At 39.2% G+C, this 20427-nt stretch overlaps 1 protein-coding gene across 1 annotated transcript in view; it reads left to right on the top strand.

Moving 5' to 3' along the window:
- Nucleotides 1-3136, top strand: part of LOC145440158 (thrombomodulin-like) — a 42421-nt gene extending 39285 nt beyond the window's left edge. Inside the window, exons 6-8 of the mRNA XM_080317739.1 lie at nt 1852-1944; nt 2040-2150; nt 3090-3136. Of these exons, the coding sequence (XP_080173865.1) occupies nt 1852-1944; nt 2040-2150; nt 3090-3136 (251 nt within the window). The remainder of the gene's footprint in view (nt 1-1851; nt 1945-2039; nt 2151-3089) is intronic.
- Nucleotides 3137-20427: the final 17291 nt, after the last annotated feature.

The raw sequence follows: 20427 nt of genomic DNA, 5'->3' as shown, positions 1-20427 counted from the left end.
GCACTGTTACAGTGCAAACGATTTAAGTATATTCACAGCTGTAACAATCAGCTATTGAGCGTGTTTGTTTAGGCTTTTCTTTTTTTTGCTTATTGGCACCGATTCCGCTGGATACTGCACACTTTGTGGTTTCGTTTGATATTATTAACGTATGAAATCGTTAAGTTTTTTCTTCTTCTTATTGTTTGTTGGCACTGATTATTAGGGATGGTGTGAACGTGAGGTTCACGTTCGCGTTCTGTGTGTGAACCTCGAAAATTTAGAGGTTCGCGTTCACAACAGAACCTTGGTAGGTTCTGCACTGTGAACCTTTTGGTAAATTGTAATTTTCACTCCATTATAAGATCTTTGGCTCAAATTTATTGCATTTCAACTACGGGCCACTCCATGCGTGGTACTGGCAGTATAAAAATCAACACTAGACGAGCATGCACCATGCACCTCGACAACCTTAAAAGTTTTACTTGTTTTTTTGCAAAAATATTCTCGGAATAGCCAGCTTTCCGTTTTTAAATATTTATTGACTCTCTGCTGTGAGCTTGACCCGCAATCAGACTACATCACGAGCGATATACGTAGTCAGCGAATGATGCTTATTCAACCAATCAATGACATTAATATCGACTTCTGATGTAAAAAATCGAACGGGCGTACGGGGTCAATCTTGACTTCATGTCTTTACTGTATCATTAAAACCAAATCCGTGCGATTAAGGTGCTTGCTACTGCTGCATAACTTGTTGTTGTTTGTGGTATCGGTAGCAAGTATAGAAACCCGTTGTACACTCTGCTCAATATCAATGTAGCAACGCTCAGACTCCGAACACATTGTCCGGTCTGGCTAAGACCGTTAAGGCGTAAGCTTATATATTCCTTGGTAAGTCCTCGTCGAAATTGTTGGCAAAGCGACGGAATGTATTGATTTTATACAATTATTATATCCTTCGATTACCGCGGTTGATACATTTTGCGACGTTTAAAACGCCGGTATGTACTTCTGCATTGTGGCATTATATGTGGGCCGAGTCTTCGCTATTTATCGTGTACAGGCTATCATTTCATTGAAAGATAGAGTTGGAATTAGCAATATGACGTCACGTGACGTCACGAGGTTCACGTTCGTGTTCACACAGAACCTTTCAAAAAGGTTCGCGTTCACACGAACCTGAACCTTTCAGAGGTTCACACCATCCCTACTGATTATACGTGGTTGCTGCACATTTTGTGGTGTCTTTTGACAAACTAGCCCAAATAAAGCGTTGTTGTGACTAATTCGAGGCTGAAACTACCTATTTAGAGTACGATGCCAAAACTGCCAAAAATAAAAATCGAAAAATGCCAAAAATAAGTTATTTTTGGCAGTTTTGGCATATGCCAAAAATAACACGGCCTGGATGTTTGAACTGAAAGAACCAGGCCGGACTTCGATCTCCACCGCTTCTTCTTTAAAACAGCCCTTTATAATATAAAAACATCATGCCATTTCTGAAAGGGGAAAGGCGGGGATCTTGAGCTTCAAGAGTAATCAACAAACACTCTCACTGTACTATTGACTGCAGGTCGCTGACTTTGGGATTAAACGTTTAAACGTGATATATTCAAGACCAGTTGCTACAAATCCGCACTAGAAATTCCCTGTTTGATCAATCTCGTAAGATTCTTCAGACTCGAATTCGAGTTCGAACGGGTGCGATGCGGTGCGATGCGGCCCACTGAGGCAGACCGTGATATATGGTATACAATGGCCGACAACAGTCATTGACGGTGACACGAAACGTATTTACAGCATGCACTTTCTATGTTACCATAACATAACTTCGGATAATAGTTTGAATTAACCGTTTCATTCTAGACCCGTGCGCCTCCGTGCAATGTCCGAATAATAGCGAATGCAAATGCGAATGCGAATGCGCGACGGGATACGAGCTCATCGAAGGATTTTGCAGTAAGTGATTATCCAACATAAATTTGCGCCTGCACCGCGTTTACTGTTCGATGATCAATGCTTTTGAACTTTGAACAAACAATGATTTCCTATAGAAATAGATGCGTGCACTGGAGTCAGTTGTGCGGCCAACATGAGATGTGTCAACGGGACTTGCGTCTGTCTTGATGGATTTGTTCCGGCTTCGAACAGCGAGCAGGGTTGCGGTATGTGGAGTTCCGAATATTATCACTCGAATGGATATAACAATTATTACACTGGTCTACAAATTCCAACTTTATTTTTCATGTTTGGATTTTGACAACTGATTTTGGCTAATTTTTGGGCGCTGAATCCGAGAATGGCATTAGATTTTCTCTATCACATCAGGTTTTTGAGATATGAAATATCCCTAATTTTTTTAAAAAAATATCAGTTTTTGACCCCCCTCTATTCTTAAAACAAGGAATTCTCATGCAATAAACACTGTTTTATCTGCAATAATCCAGATTTAATTAGCAAACAAGCATTCTATATTAAATTCAAGCAAATTTGCGTTGTCTTATATAAAATTTCATGCCTTGGAATGAAAAATAGGCATGCAAAAGAGCAACTCCCAAAGCTGGTGCAAGCGTGACTTTTTATCACAATGAATAATGAAAAAAGAGTATCAAAATATCAAAACCGTTATCGAAAAGTTGAAGTACCATAACCATGGCTGGCTCATCTATCTAGATTCGAAAATGGTGAACTTTTTGCTGGGACAACATATTAGCTACACCGAATACCCATGTTTCCTATGCTACTGAGACAGCAGAGCTAAGGATCAGCACTGGAACAAATGAGAGTGACCTCCAAGGCTCACCTTGACGCCCGGAGACAAAAATGTATACGTAAACAGTTTGTTGATATCAAAAATATCCTTTTGACTCCTCTTCACATCAAACATTGTGTCATGAAACAATATGTAAATGATTTGGGTCGTGAAGGGAGGTGTTTTAAGGATATATGTTATGCTTTTTCCGGTCTCAGTGAAGAGAAAAAAAAAGAACGGGGATTTTCAAAGGACCTCAAATTAGGCAATCGTTGAAGGATTAAAATCTTGTATATAATCAATGTTGCCATTCGAGGCTAGAACTTGGAATGCTTTCGGTGCTGTTTTTTAGGAAAAAAGCAGAAAATTATAAATATCTTCAAGGGAGCTACCGCTTAGTTTTGAAGATTAGAGATGCAGGATGAGCATCAAATTTAACGATTTGAAGAGCCATTCGAATGAGTTACCAGAACACCTTGGCATAGTTTGTGAAGACCAGGGTGATCGTTTCCGCCAAGATATTAAAAGTATGGAGGCACGTTATCAAGGTCTGTGAGATTTATAGATTTAGTTATTTCTCATACCAGTGAAAATCCGGTACGAGCAACGATATCAAGGACATATCGCCACCTGTTCCTGGATTTTCATATGATAGCCGACTATTGCTTGAGTTGGAAAAGAGAAATTCCAGATTCTGCTCGTAAAAGAAAGTCCCTCAAAATAGCATTTTGAAGCTTATAAGTGAAGAGTTCATATTTTATGAAAGCTCTTTTTTGACTGTTTCTTTGCACGCTCTGCCAAGTCCCTGTCTAATTTTTGCACTCCATTGGAATGACTATGTGCATATTGTGTGAACTCTAGGCTATAATTCAGATAATACCTAGTTACTTTCCTATCGACATGTTCGTCAGCATAATGTATCTTTTGATTTTATTATGGTTGCTCTTTTGCATGCCTATTTTTTATTCCGGGACATAGAATTTTATTAAAGACAACGCAATATTTGTGTGAATCTAATATAGAATGCTTGTTTGCTAATTAAAGCTAGATTATTGCAGGTAAAACAGTGTTTATTGCATCAGAATTCCTTGTTTTGACAACAGACAGGGGGTCAAATTTTTTTTTTTTTAATTAGGGATATTTCATATCTCAAAAACGTGATGTGATGGAGAAAATCTGAGGTCGTTTTCGGCTTCAGCGCCCTAAAATTAGCCAAAATCAGTTGTCAAAACCCAAACCTGAAATTTTGTGTAGACCAGTGTTATCAAGGAATATAGCGCAGACAGATTTCCTCATTTCGTAAGTGTCCAACTGTCCTTACCGTATGTAATGACGTAGTATTTTTGTAGTTACGGCCGACGATACCATCATAAACAATGACATCTGGGCGTACAAGACTATGAATATTTCTGAAAAGAAACGCCGGAAAAAATGATAAGAACGAATGACAATTGTTGAATGTTTTTATTGGGTGGTTTCGACTGGGCTACGGAGATGTGGCTTCAAAAGCTGCTATTTAAAAAGTAATGTATAGTCTTACCGTGAGTCACGAACATGTCCCTAAGATGAATAATTACGAGCCGCAGATGCTGGAAGACAACACATTACTCACCGGTCAATATGAGCACGTATATGCAATTTATGCATGGGTCAATATTATAGCGCCAGGGTGTCAAGCTCAATTCGGGTCACGGGCCTGACCACTCAAAGGAATCTAAAACGTTACATACGGTCTGCCTACATGAGCATGCGAAGCAATAAAAATGACAATTGAGCAATGCGACACGTTAGCGTGCGTCACTTCGGCAAGTGCTTTCAAAACCCGAAAAGGTGTGAGGTGCATTTTCGTTAATACGACTGACGATGCTAAAGCAAACATTGGCGTCTGAACGTCAGTGAGAAGTAGACTATGAAATGTAAGAAAATGGGCGATGGCCGGAAAAAGGTAAGTAACGACCGATTGAGATCAACTGATGGTGATAACGTGGTTTCGAGTGGGCTACAGACTTCGACCTTGAAACGTTTCTCTTGTGAAGCAGTCGCTTAATTTGTATACCGCACTGGTTGAATTGAGCATGAAATTGCTGACATAAAAACCATGCAATCAATTTAACGTTTCAAAGGAAATGTTTATATAGAGTAGACCACAGGTCTTAAACTCAGATGTGCTCGCGGGAAAATTTCTTGATTTTTGACGACACCGCGGGCCGCGGCATCAATAATAGGGATATACAATGTATAATTTCCAAGTAGGCCTTATTGGAATGGACCTTGCAGTTGCACACAGGCAGTCAAAAAACATCGTGAAAATGTAATTCACTGTCGTACTACTCACGCTTGACACGGAAAAAATCAGTCACGAATCATCACACCGGGTCATGTTTCATCTTCATTAACTAGGAATGTGACGTAATAACTGATTTCCTACCTCACGGTAGCTTTTAAAAGTGATGTGATAGTGAATGTTGTTGACATTTCAGTAATTTTTACAGTAGTTTTAGGGTGAACTTTTAGTTCTCATATCCAAAAAGATATATGACACATGAATACTTGAAATTCGAAAATGCCGTCTCGGGCCGCGTGTTTGAGATCTCTGGAGTAGACCATACCTTTATTTCAATCCGGGCCCAAACGCGCATAATTGTTTATATCACAGGCTTTTGTGTGCTCTACTATCTTCTTATGATATGAGTCGGAAAGGCTTGCGTTAATATGCTACTGCGTATTCTTCCTCGACGGACGGAGCTTCATATTTGTGTTTTGTCTCGTTAGCTCGACTCACCACGGCGGCGGATGGTAAGACACAGGCACCAAATCCATACCACTCGTCTCCACAACGAATTGTGTTTATTGAAGCAATTGAAAATATAAATGTGTATACCATATGAGCACATAGGGATGGAATGAACCTTTGAAATGTTCGGGTTCGTGTGAACGCGAACCTTTGTAAAGGATATCAAGGATAATCCGAGAATTATCAATTAAAAACTCGAATAACTCCGCTTCTACAAGTCGGAATTGACTCAAATTTGCTTTGCATCGTCTTTGAAGACAGCTCAGCAATTTCATAGGGTTGACAGAAAAACTTGAAATTTTTTTAATTTTCAATAATAAATTAAAAATTTCAATTCAAGATTGCACAGCCTTTACTGATTGGAATTGAGTCAAATTTGGTGTGCATCGTTTTCTCGGACAACGATCTAGTCATTAGGCGAGTGAGATTTGGAAAAAAAAGTTTATTTTTTAACAACCCTACTCTACCTGTACAGCAGTGGTTCTTAACTTAGCCTCCAGCGCCCCCCAAGGGGCGCTGGCAATTTTGAAGGGGGCGGAAACGCTCAGGGGCGATATGGGGGCGCTGGGCTCAGGGGGACGATATGGGGGGGCTGAAGAAAAATGGATTCGCAGTAGATGATGCAGTAGTAGGACATATCCTTAATCAGTATTCAGAGCAAATTAACATTCCACAAACCATGTCACATCTCGAAATTTTTGGTCGCACTACGCGGCGACATTTGCTACATATGTTTTCATAAATGTAGTGGGTTATTATAATTATTGTAAAATGAATTGCGCGCACTTTTAGATCGCCAATTTCCCATTAAAACATTACCGTCATGTTTGCTAGAGTTATTTCCCACAAAATATTTCAGACTAGGTATTATATCCTGCAGCGCACAGCGTGTGGAAATCGAATGAGGCACTGTATATCACTCTTGAGAGTGAGATCCCCTTGTACATGAATAACTAAATATGCTTGTATTTGAAAGCTACAAAATTAAATCGTCAGCATATTTCTTAATCGTATCATAAAGGATGATACTATATATAGTGTTGTGGTCCACAACCTCACATGAACGTTGTAAAATATGAGTTGTTTTGTTTGGAATACATTCATGTTAAAATTAATAACTGGGTTCAGTACTAAATTCAATGTGAGCAGATATATGCATCCCATTCGCAGTTGACCTACTTGGTCACACAAAGCACTAAAACAAAATCCAATACCATACTTTTCCCGTATTGCGAATCGCAGATGTGAATTCAGGAGGTGTACATCTGGTTCGAACCACAGTGTATAAGACTGTACCCGCTTTTTGTTCTAACTACCTTGATTTGACCCTGAATATACCATAGACAATTATTATATGGTTTATTATAGTCGCGAAATCGCGAAATATTTCCAATACTAAAGTCCGGAAAAGACCGACTGGACTTTGACCTCCTACCAAGACCGCAACTGCTGCAACCCAAACCCCCAATGGACGGGGAGCGAGCTCAAAGGATGCCCTAAATTAGTTCGGTGAATGAAAATAAATTACACATCATGTTTTGACGACTCCCCCACGAAAAAAATACGCATAATTATAGAATATAGAAATAGGAATTTCGGCGCCGGCCATTACCACGCCAGGATGCACGAAGACATATGGAATTCCGGCCAATATGGGACCCCGAGAAGTGTGCCAATAACATCGTCAGCGAGAAAACCTTAGCCGAAGAGGATTGCCCTTATGTTAACGGTAAAATTCGATATATATGAGTCTAATTGACCATAGGTGCTTAAATCGCTCGTGCCGAATTATCATGTCGTCGCAATCTGCACCCCACAGGACAAATACCATCCATCAAAGAAAAATTATTTTCTAGTGAAGAAATACCAATTTTGAACCGTGTGCTTACTTTCAATATCTTTCGACTATATAGCGGACAAGAGGTAACAAAATAACAACATAATATGAAGTAAGTTATACCAACGGCACGCCCGAATTTGTTTAATTACACTGGTCACCAAATTGAAAATTTATTTTTAAGGCAGAACATCTGAGAGACGTTTTGGGGGTTCGTGAGGTTGCTGATTACGGATATCATATTAGTTTTGTCGGATTGACTCTTTGTCAGAAGATATTTACACCCCTAAAAAGCCCAAAATTACTGTATTTACCCTTAAATATTTCACTAGGTACGAAGAAAATTGCAGTTTTTTCAAATTTTATAGTGCGCATAAATATCCAATTGACGATGAAGAACCCTCATGCCAATTCTCAGTCAATCTATCAATATTAACATGACATGATGCGAAATATTTGTTTGTCAAAAAACAGTTTGTCAAGCCTAAAAATTGTACTTTTGCACAATGGAAATACATATTCTCCTATATGTCAATTGCTAATTCTACTAAGAATAAAAAGGAGTATAAAATTATACAATTTGTTCTAGGACAGCTCAACTAAAGTACTCATATGCGTCTCCTTTCTTTTGACTGGTAATTAGATAATTTTCCGCTGAGTCACCAAAGTTGGTATACCTAGTAACCCTATCAAACGAGAACCTTAAATCTGGTATCTGGTGTATTCGAACACCGATTAAAGATTCCAATTTCACATTAGGAAGGAGTTCACTAAATGCAATTTCTTCTAATATGAGGTAAATTAAACTTTTTAGATGATCATAAATCACCCAGCCACAAACAGTTGGTCCTAAAAATCGTCTCTGTATATCGAACACTTGAGCACAAACATGAGAATAAAAGTTCACTTCCTGTTCAGAAATCTTGATATATTTCCGGATCATCTTGTTGATTAGCAACGGAGAGGTTCTACCATGACATCAGAACAACGAAAGAAAGATATTAGGGCGGATGAGATGAACAATTGAACATATTATGTCAAACCATTGCTGGAACCTTTCAAGAAACTGCAGTAAATAGCTTACAGGCGAAAATCTTACAAAAAAAACAATTTAGATTTAAAATATATCAATAATATTGTGTTGCAACTGATGATTTCAAATTTACAATAGGTGGTTGACTGATTGAATTCATGCCCCGTTATTTGAATATCTAGGTAAATACTTATGTAGATATCCGTGAAGATCTGCAACTACTATAAATCTGTTACCCTTAAATGTAGTGGTCTTGCTGTATTTTGATTGAAAAGAGTCTTCTGTAAGTAAAAATAACAAGTATATTGATTTCCTAAACTTTATAATACGACTGAGCCGATTTTATATCTAGTCATTACCGCGAAACTGGGAGATTTTGGTCAAAATATCGCCATGGATTATCTCCACAACAAGAGCCAATTTGAAAAAAGGTCATATTCGGAGCAGTGCCCTTCAGAACCTCCAAAACCACTCTTACTTCGTATGCCTAAAAATATGTGTTGACCAATGTTATTAATTACCTGGCCTTGATTTTCCAAGACAACAACTCATTCAGCGCTACTGGTTAATCTGATGACGTGGGCTGAGAGGATAAAAAGTTTAAAGCGACATATATATGCAGTTACCACCTATTCATTCATGCACTATTGAGAAATTTGACGCCTATGGCGACCATGCTACACAAACCTTGCTGACTTTTGAAATCAAGCGACGGGGCTCTTGGGGGGCAAAGCCCCAATAAGTTTGGTTTTTCAGGCTATGGGTGCCCACGACAATCGTTTTTAGGGGACTGACGAAGTGCTGTTACGGTCATCCCTCATACCCATTGTCTTTATTACAGTCCTTACAATATGGGATGGAGGGGGGGGGGGTGGCTAGAGCACGATAATTTTTGGAATAGGGCGCTGGAGGAAAAAAGGTTAAGAACCACTGCTGTACAGTAGTAAATCATTTTGATGAATTGTTGGATTGGAATTAGCGATATTACGACACATGACGTCGTATGTTCACTTTTGCGTTCAAAAAGAACCTTTCAAAAAGGTTCGCGTTCTCATGAGCCTTAACATTCACGGGTTCACACCATCCTTACATTAAATACCACTATTGATGCTGCGTCCCGCGGCGTCATCAAAAACTGTAAAATAGATGTGTGAGCACATTTCAGTTTGATACTCCGACTTCTAGGAAGGAACAAAATGACGAAATCAATGGCGTGGCACTGTCCCACTGAGCCATCCCCTTACGCCGGCACCGACGCATTACGTCGAGCACCATCATTCGGTAGAGCCGTCTACCGAAAGTCAAGTGGGAAATACTGGTAAACGCGTCAATGATGAAATATTTAAATCAATAGAATCAAAAGAAAGGTAGAACATGAGCAAATACAGTACAAAAGTCGGTACAAAAGCATCACTACTGTGAAGTTAAAGCAGTGATTCTTAACCTTGTTTCCATGGCCTTCGCCTCGGGCAATTGGGATTTTGAAGGAGGCGCAAACGTTCAGGGGGCGAAATGGGTGGGCGCTTGGCTCAGCGAGCGGTATGGGGGGCGTTGAAGAAAAATGACCTCGCAGTAGACGGTGTAGTAAGGACATATCATAATCTAGTATAACAATAGTTCCATGTATCCCTGAGTTCCCATTGCTAACATTCGAAAAAATCTTTCAAATCAAGACGTTTTTCGTTGAGTTCATCTCGACATATCCACCGACGATATTTCCATGAATGCAGTGGTTTATTTTAAGTCATGTAAAATGAATTCATCGTACTTTTGGATTGCCGATCCCCCGTGAAAACACTCCCGTCACGCTAGCTACTCCAAGTCGTTTCGACACCTTCCTATCTTTTCATTATATCGCAGTTTTGTGGTGTTTTGCAATGATGAAAAAATTATTAAACTTATTCTTATACTGCTAGCTCGGGCTAGTTTTCACAAAATGTTTTTATATTGTATCCTTCAGCGCACTGCGTGTCGATATCGAAAGGGCACTGCACTGTATAACTTTTAACAGTTATGCCCTTCGTAGATTGAAGATGTTTTGAAGCTTTTTGGCAAAATTGATTACCTAAATATACTTGAATTTGAGAGCTACAAAATTAACTCCTCAGAAAACTTCTTCATCGTACCATTTAGGATGATGCCGCTGAGTGTTGTTACCCCATTCATGTTAAAGATAGAGCTTAGTGCAGTAGGCCTACTAAATTTATTGTGAGCAAATCTCTACCACATTATTCTTAATTGATTTCGTAGTCCCACAAAGCCATAAAACTTAACCCAATACGAATAACTTCCCCATATTTCCAATCGCAGATGGGAATTCGGGATATGTACATTGATCTCGAACCAAATGCCATGAGCCTGTAGGCCTTACCCGATGATGGTTGTATAACAACCTTGATTTGATCCCGTAAATAGCACGTACAATTATACCGGTAATTAGTCGAGTAGTTTAATAGTGAAGTCTTATTTCAAAACCGGAGTTCGACCACTTACACATTGTTCTTTTACTACAGTCCTTAAAATAGAGGGGCGCCAGACCCATGGAGTTTTTGAAAGGGGGCGCTGAAGGAAAATAAAAGGTTAAGAACCACTGAGTTGAACTAAAAAAATCGATGCACAATTGTCGACCGAGCCTACACCCGAGTACTCGTAAACTTAGAAGTATTGTTCGTTGTTGCCTATAATTCTGAGTTAATAAAAGCATAAGTTGCAGGTAGGGGGATAAAAACATGTAACACAATTTCAAAAACACCATGTAACAAAAAACTAAAAATTTTTATGTATTGTGTTTTAGTATACCAATCTAATTACAAAAATTTCAAAATTTTTTCCTGAAGTGTCCCAAATTTTGATGTAACGTCGATCTCTCTCATTTTTGATTTTACTCATAATTGCTCCGTATTAAACACAATAATTATTTATTGGAGGTAAGTAAACGCTAATGTAAAGGTAATATGAACAAATATAGTTTATTCATCCATCAAGTAACAAATCAACACTTTAAAACTGGTCAGAAGTGGTTATGTTTGCGTGACGTAACTGCGTCTGTGAAACGAGAAATCTTCTCTTATTATGGACAAAAAATAAAACCATGTAACAAAATTCATGTCCTTTTCTCGACGAAGGACGTCGTTCCCTATAGCTTCAACCTTGGAGTGAGAATTTTCGCATTTAATTTAGTGATTCCCAACTCAATCATCAAGTTCGTGTTGGTTACGAATGTGTGGTTTCAGATTTATATCTATATGAGAGATGTTGAAGTCGTCATCGGAGTCATTTTCCGTATCTTTAAGCCCTGTCGAGTCTTCTGGAGCTTTTTTTGCCTGATAGTTTTGGCAGTGAAAACTTACTGCAATACGGAAAAGGTGCTTAAGAGTAGGTGGCACGGAAGCATGTGCAATGTCAAGTCATTTTTTAGTTATTCTGAACCTTAAAATGTCACACATACAGAAATAACAGTCTTCTATAAGGTTTCGAATTTCCCTTCAGCTTCTTTAATATCAAATGGCATTGAATGCCGATCATCCTTTAGACATCCGTCCACATTTCATCCGCATGTTTCGCAGATTACATGAAATCCCCAGTTTTTATCATCAATAAGCATATAAACCAGGGATCACCAACTCCAAAGGGGTCCCGGACCACTTTTCAAAACTCCTATAGAGGCCGCGGGCCGCATGACTTCAATATCGAGATTAACATTTCCAAAGCAGCTTAACAACTACGTGCTCTCTGCTGTGCTCACTTACATGGGCGAGGGGCATAGTCACCACAAAATAAATGATATTTTATTGAACAAACACAAAGACAACAAAAGATATCATCTTCCTCAATTTCATTATATTTTGAACTATGAGCTGCGCACGATACCAGACAACACTCTGTAGCAGCTCAAAAAAGGCGCGGGCAACCTTTTCGCTATTCACGCCGCATTTCGATTACTCATGTAGCCCGCGGCTGCATTCCGGTGCAAAGTGGTAATAGACAAACTGGGGCCAAATATCCACGTTAAACTCGCCATGCCCATTGCTGGTACACTCCGGACAAATCTATTTACTCATATCGGCTTACCATGGGCACCGACACCGTGAATATAGTCATGTTATGGAGAGCGACAGGTATTCACCCTGTAGTCGCACCAAGCGCGAAAATTTTTTCATGTTTGAGTGAATTCATCATTTAATATTAGTATAGTTTCACATGTTACTATCAAATATTCATCCTTTTTCGGCCCATGTGACCAGATTCACCGGTAGAGTTTATGAAGGGGGCGTCTGCAAAAATTTAGAGAAGTTATTAATGCTGGGGTGCATCTTTGGGTAGACCAATTCTCATCAGTCCCCTATGTTGCATGCAGTTATTTCTTGACCTCCCCTTACAATTGTCGGTATAGTGGAAATACATTGGATTCGCCCAAACGCAGGCCTACTAGAAAAAAATATTAATTCGGGATGAGGAGACCACGATTAAAATTGGGATTTATTTATGGGTCGCATCGTTTTTCTCCGCTGTTCGCATCTGTACTGTGGGACTCAGACTAAAAAGGACACTGCTGTCTGAAAGTCCAAAATCACTCGAATTTCAAAGAATAATTCAAACCTCACATTAATTAGGGAGTCAATTCGTAAATTCAATTTGCATAATATTGACAGCCACCAACACATCCTAATTGAATTGAGTGTCGACGGCCGCATAATTTGTTTTTTTACTGTCGCAGATTGGCCGCCCCGCAGGATTAAAGAATCGATATTGGGGTTAGTTGTAGACACGGTACGACGATAGCCTATTTGCTGGAAAACTATCTCCTCGTAAAGCATGGTCTCTTGGAGAGTCCGAAATCGTTTATCAAGCCTCCCGGTTTTGGCAGTGGTGAGCCATTGCACGCCAAGGCTATATGCTCATTCATATCAGCCAATTATTCCTCCATATAATGATATTACCATGCCGAACCGCAGGAATAGTGATATTGGCAGGCCGTGTTATTTTTGGCATATGCCAAAACTGCCAAAAATAACTTATTTTTGGCATTTTTCGATTTTTATTTTTGGCAGTTTTGGCATCGTCCTCTAGATAGATAGTTTCAGCCTCGAATTAGTCACAAAAACGCTTTATTTGGGCTAGTTTGTCAAAAGACACCACAAAATGTGCAGCATCCACGTATAATCAGTGCCAACAAGCAATAATAATAAGAAAAAACCTAACGATTTCATAGGGTAATGATATCAAACGAAACCACAAAATGTGCAGTATCCATCGGACTCGGTGCCAATAAGCAAAAAAAAAAGAAAGAAAAGCCTAACAAACACGCTCAACAGCTGATTGTTACAGCTGTTGAATAGACTTGAATCGTTAGCACTGTAACAGTGCTTCCAAACTCAGGTCAGCTAAGTTTCTCCTAAATTCATTTCTCGCCCAGCGAATCTTGGAAATATCGGCTTCAACAGTAGCCATTGAAGGAAAGAATGTTGCAGTCATCCACAAAAGGTTTTCAGAGCTTCAAAATCTTTGGAGGGCCGAACCGGCTTCCATGCATCATGAAAAGAGATCACTTCGCCAGTGCCATCGATCTCATCGCGGAAAGAATTTTCTTGCCGATCCTTTTCCAGGAGTTTCCTGTGTTGTCTCTCAACACATTCTATTTAGTAGCCCGACAATCATTTCTCCTTCAGTCTACCGATATATTTTCGGAGGACTTTTGTCACTTCAGGTGGCTTTAATATTACCAACTCGCATGGAAGAGTCCTGGGAAGGTTAGCTTGTTTAAACGAGACTATGCAGCACAGAAATAGCCAGACAATATGTTGCGTCACAATGTTCAACTCGATTACAATGCAAAAATCGTTGTTGATTTTGGGGGTTCCAGCTCCATGAGCAGAATATAATTTATAGTTTAATAATTAGTACTGCGGCAGCTTCTCATTGATACCCGGTTTGTCAAGTTTAGTGCTCGACAAGCCGGTCAAAAATGGTCGTAAAATTGCTTTTGGACAAATGGAAAGTATGACGTAAACCAAATGCAGTCAGCCGTTCAATCACGCAGTGCCCACACCAATTAGGACACCATGCCTTCACCCCTAATGGGTGGGCTGGACCCAGATTAAGAAACCTGCCTTTCACAAACGCTCTTCTCGCTTGTAACGCGATCCAGTTAACACAACACCATGAACGAAATACACTATTTGGCAGGCCGTGGTATTTTTGGCATATGCCAAAAATTGCTTATTTTTGGCATTTTCAAATTTTTATTTTTGGCAGTTTTGGCATCTGGCTCCTGAAATGCCAAAAATAACACGGCCTGGATATTGGGCACAGTAGAATGGCTTACTCTGAACAACAACAATAATATGTTTAAACTTAAATCAATTTCGGCATTTCGAAATGGTTTTCTGACCGTTCTTCCAAAATTTCCCCAAATCACGCCGCGTGTTGGTGACCCCTGATATAAACCTTACTTCTATCTATAGTTATGCTCAACTTGTTTCAAACTGATATAAAGACCAGAGATATAACAAAATCAGCCAGCAGGCCGATTACATATGTGATGTTTACATTGATGATGATATTATACTCACTAGATCCACAATCAGATCCACAATCAGAACAAAACGTAAAGGAATTTGAGCTTGCTTGCTGTAGCCAACACTGACTAACTGAGACTGAGAAGATGATTGCTGCTATTATTAATTGAATGATGGACGTCACAATTAATAGGAATTTCAATAAAAGAGATTGAAAAACATGGTGTGAGCAGCTTAAAAAGCATAAAATGACATTTTAAAACGACACTTAAGGAAAATAAATGCCAGAAACGTGTTTTATCAAGGAATATGGTATATGAAATATCAAAATATCGGCTCAACTAAATTTATATTACATGGTGTAATAGATGACATTGTCATTTCGGTGAATTCAAGGGGAATCGTTACTGGACGTGGTATTCGCTTCTATTAAGCATATTCTTAAAATACAAATGAAGATAAGGTTTGTGGAGTCCATCGTGTATCACCAGATTCTATTCTCTTTTTGGCTATGCTACAAGACTGATATGATACCGAAATCGATCACTAAAAACGTTGGATCGAGCGACGTTACCGCATGATCTTCCATTTCAGAACAAGATGCTGCTGCAGATAAGTGTACATGTAGGCCTGCATGTTTCCCCGGATCTTCCTATGTCACACGACCGAACGGAAGTCGCGTACTGATGTCCAACGTACAGATTGGAGATACCTTACTCGCCCTGAACTCTGATGGGCAAGTCGTACCGGACAAAGTAATCGCATTCATACACTGGACGAAGCCGGATAACCGAAACAGGGGGCATACGTTCATAAAGATAAAAACGGACAACAGCAGAAATATTACGCTATCTACAACTCACCTCATCCAAATCCTGCCGGATCTATCTACGTCCGTAACTAACACGACGCACGGGCGTGTGTTTGCGTACGCTAAAAACGTGAGACCTGGAGATTATTTGCTCGGTTTCAAGTCCTCGACAGGTTCTGTCGATTCCGACGTCTCATTGCACCGTGTCGACTCAGTAGAACTTGTGCTAGCTTATACCGGTGTATACGCGCCTCTGACAGCTAGCGGAACTATAATTGTGGACGGGATGGTAGCGTCCTGCTACTCGACAATCGAAAATCACGCCCTAACCCACATTATCTTATCGCCAGTTCGATACTACTACATCTTAAAAGATGCGTTCTACTCAAAAATCGTCCTCGAATACAATGAATACACATTTTGGTACAGTAAGATTGTTCTTCTTTCTTTCCCGCTCTTCTTGACAATGCATCGTCTCTTTTAGCGATCATTTGATGTCCCCTAGAAAGCAAATAAACTCGTAACCTGAATCTAAAGTGTGTTTAGTAGCAAACCGTACACGTAATAGTAGCTTGCATTTGAGATTATCGAACCGCCATCTGACGTATCGATGCCTCCTACCCTATACCATACCGACTCATGCCACTGCATTTTTTGTTGCTTATCTCTTCCGTATTATCCTCCGTTATACTATTCATTCATTGTGCATGCCCAATACTTACATGTTCTTCATTCATTATTATCCGTAGATTGGTGTTGAAAGACTTTTGCTATTGGTATCGACACCTTCCATCTTGTGGTGTTGTGTAGTAATCCAATTTGTAAAAATCGGCGCTGAATAAATTGCCAGGTGTGGTGGCAGTTTAAAACTGGATCTTTAAAGATCTTTTAATACTGTAGCAACAGTGTTCTCATCCTAGAGACATTGACGGCTTACCGACAGAAAAGTTAGTAGTGATAATTGTAGCAAGGAGATAGGATGATACATGATCAAACGTAGGCCTATAGAATAGGGTGGAGATAGTATGTAAGAAGTCATTTTCGTTACTCAATTAATCACCATATTGTTAGTACGAGGGATGGCCTATACCTAACTTGCCTCCACTGACCGAACGTCTCTGGTTCAGCCGATAGTGGTGTAGTTGTCAGGCTTGTGCAATTATTAGCGAACGCTGCATGCCATACTTTCGAATGGTGTTAGATCAGGGGTCGGGTACGCTTTTCGTCCGAAGAGCCATATTGGCTCTATATTTTCCGTTTTAATCACGAAAAAGTCAGACATGTCAACTGTTACGCCGGAATTTAAAATTTGTGCCGCTATGGTAGCATAAATTAGAACACAACACATGGGATTCATAAATTATTTGTACCAACTCGTACTAGTCATGCTGGTTGCCTTATTTGACTATGCGAAACTTTAATTACATAAATCTTTGGCAAGGTAAATCTTTAAAATTGTATTACAGTGACTCGTGTTAGAGCCATATGATATATTTCGCAGCTCAAGACTATTAAAACATTCATATTTTCAACAGATTCGGAAAACAGTAAAAGTGTGACTCTACTATTTTCATGAGATATCGTATAGGTTGGTACTGAGGCTCTTTTATGAATGCGAGGACCCATAGCGTAGGTGGAGCCAAATATGGTCACTACAACAATATACTAAGTGTAAGGCACTCCCCCCCCCCCAAAAAAAAAATCGGGTAAACTTGGCACCCCATATAGAATAGGGTTAGCATATTTTGGGAATCTAAAATAAGGACACTTTTTAAAAGTTTCCAGATATACAAAACCGGAGTAAAATTCTGAAGAATGGTATATTTTACCAGACTTCGTACTCGGTTGAATAATAAAAAAGGCCATTTTTGTGGCTCGAGTCCCGAAAAACCGTTGGAGCCGCTGATTACCTATATCTCAGTCCAGTTTTCACCTACATTAAGCCAAAATTCTGAAAAAAGAGAACATTTAGGCGTCCTCCGTGGACACTTTCAAAAAAGTCAAAAAAATGAGGACAAATCCTTTTAAAAGAGGATGTATGGTAACCCTAAAATAGAATGATAAGCAAAAATTATGGGAGGCTTGGCCCTCTAAACCTCCATTTGCGACGTACGTTATAGCAACGACAGTGTTCTTGTTATCGTTGGTTAGCGAATTATACTATTGCGTATTGCGTACTCGCGCACTGCGCGAAAAGAATTATCGGCTGAATTCAGTCAATAAAATTGGAATTGCAGGTATTACTGTCGGATTTTAAACTACCAACCCATATGTTCAGATTTATCATATCATCATCATTGGTTTATTAGCATTTTATCAGTTCAAGACACCACACTGTTAGTACCGACGAAATTGGTGTCTTTGAATATTTAGGGTCAAATAATAAATACTTACACATCTGTGGGCGTGCCCGTTATTATCAATTATTTGGTTGTGTGTTGTTATTTCGTGACCTTCCGTCAGCCATATAGTCAAAAGATTTCGGAATCACCGAAACAAAGCAGAGCTAAAGGACTCCTGTGCGACGTACATGACTTAAAATGGCATTTCTTTACGCAGCACCTAATTTTTCTCTACGGGCTATGATTTCAGGCGTCATCCTATAGGCGGCTATTGACGAGGGAGAAATCTACATACATATCGGTTTCGGCAAACATGAGGCGGTCCAATTGGCTCAAGGTTTCCTTGTCGCCGAGCTTTTGACAGCACACTGTGCAGAGTCGCATGTTAGCCGAGACGTCATTGTCAACGTCTTGGTATGTTGTGACGCGGTATTGCCCGACACCGAAATTACTATCTCCATATAACGTATCCGTTTTTTTCTTGTTGGAGGGGTACCTGCGACGATAAAGATTTATCCGCGACTATAATTAAATATTTCACTTGGTGAGAAGAAAATCGTAGTTTTGTCTAATTTATACTGCGCATAAATAGCTAATTGACTATGAAGAACCCTAATGTCATTCTCAGTCATCCTATCAATATTAACACAGCATTATGCGAAATATTTGTTTGTCAAAAACGCAGTTTGTCAAGCCTGAAAATTGTATTTTTCCAAAACGGAAATTCATCTTCTCTATGAATTGGTCATTCTACCAAAATTAAAGAGGAGTATAAAACTATAAAATTTGTCCTTGGAAGGCTTAACTACAATACTTATATGTGTCTCATTTCTTTTGACTGGTAAATGGATAATTTTCCACTGAGTCAACGAAGTGGGTATACCTACTAACCCTATCAAACGAGGAGCTTAAATCTGGTATCTGGTATATTCGAATACCGATGAAAGATTCCAATTTCACATTAGGAGGAGTTTACAGCATGTTATTTCTCCTACGATGTAGTTAATAAAACTTTTTAGCTGATCACAAAGCACCCAACTACAAACAGTTGGTCCGAAAATTCATATCTGCATATCGAAAACTTGGAACAAACATGAGCATAAAAGTTCACTTTCTGTTGAGTCATCTTGATATATTTCCCGATCATCATGTTGATTAGCAAGGGGATAGGTTTTAACAAGATATCAGAACAACAATAGAAAGATACCAGGGCAGATGAGATAATATTATGTCAGACCATTGCCGGAACCTTTCGAGAAACAGCACTAAATAGCTTACAGGCGAAAATCGTACGAAAATAAAAAAAATTCGATTAAAAAATATTTCAATAATATTGTATGCCAACTAATTATATCAAATTTACAATAGGTGGTTGACGTAAAACTGATTGAATTAACGCCACGTTCTTTGAGTATCTAGGTAAATGATATATGACTTAAAGTTTATTTATGTACATGATATCCGTGAAAGTCTGCCCTAAAATATAGTGCTGTTGCTGTCTTTTGATTTAATATAGTCTTCTGTGTGTAAAAATAACAAGTAAATTGAATTTCTAAACATTATAGTACCACCATGCCGATTTTATATCTAGTCATTACCGCGTCAAAACAGCTCCATGAGTTATATCCACAACAAGAGCCAATTTGAAAAAAAACGAAGGTCATATCCGGAATCAGTGCTCTTCAGAACCCCCCTAACCACTCTTACTTTGTCTGCCTAAAAATATGTGTTGACCAGTGATAATTCAAGTTAGAGAAGGTCAGGATCATTCATGAACTGGCAACGGTGACTGCGACTCTTCCATTTGTATTGAAGGCTAACAATAACTGCAGGATTGTGGGCAAGAGAATGTCGTTGAGCGATAATTGCAAGAAAAGAAAGTATGAACAGGAAGGTGGAACTTGTAATACAGTATCGAGGGAAGAATTGACATTCAGTGATAATGGAGGTAATCCACTTTGCTTTATCTGCCAAGAGCCAGTGTTGGGATCAAGTCACTACCTTCGAGTCACGAGTCATTTCGAGTCATCGCACATTTTGACTCGAGTCAAGTCAAGTCAATCGATTTTCGAAGGTGACTTGAGTCAAGTCAAGTCACTCGAATTTTGGAGTTGACTCGAGTCAAGTCAAGTCAAGTCACGAGTCAAGTCACAATTCAAGTCAAGTTGGGTTTTCGAAGTATGAGACATGATTATGTCATTGCATTTTGCTGGCTGTCTGAAACACAGATTGAGTGGTCATCGATTCTGAACCAATGAACGAATATAGAGTCAAATATACACGCAAGAAGGCGCTGTATCGCTCACATATACGTAGAACTGCTGAACTACGTAAGTAATTGCATAGCCTCAGTTT

The sequence above is a fragment of the Botryllus schlosseri genome, chromosome 6 (assembly GCF_051294905.1).
Source record: "Botryllus schlosseri isolate E-star chromosome 6, Bs_hap1, whole genome shotgun sequence".
In the NCBI taxonomy this organism is placed as follows: domain Eukaryota; kingdom Metazoa; phylum Chordata; class Ascidiacea; order Stolidobranchia; family Styelidae; genus Botryllus; species Botryllus schlosseri.
The sequence above is the reverse complement of the archived record's forward strand: the minus strand, read 5'-3'. Positions and strand labels throughout refer to the sequence as shown.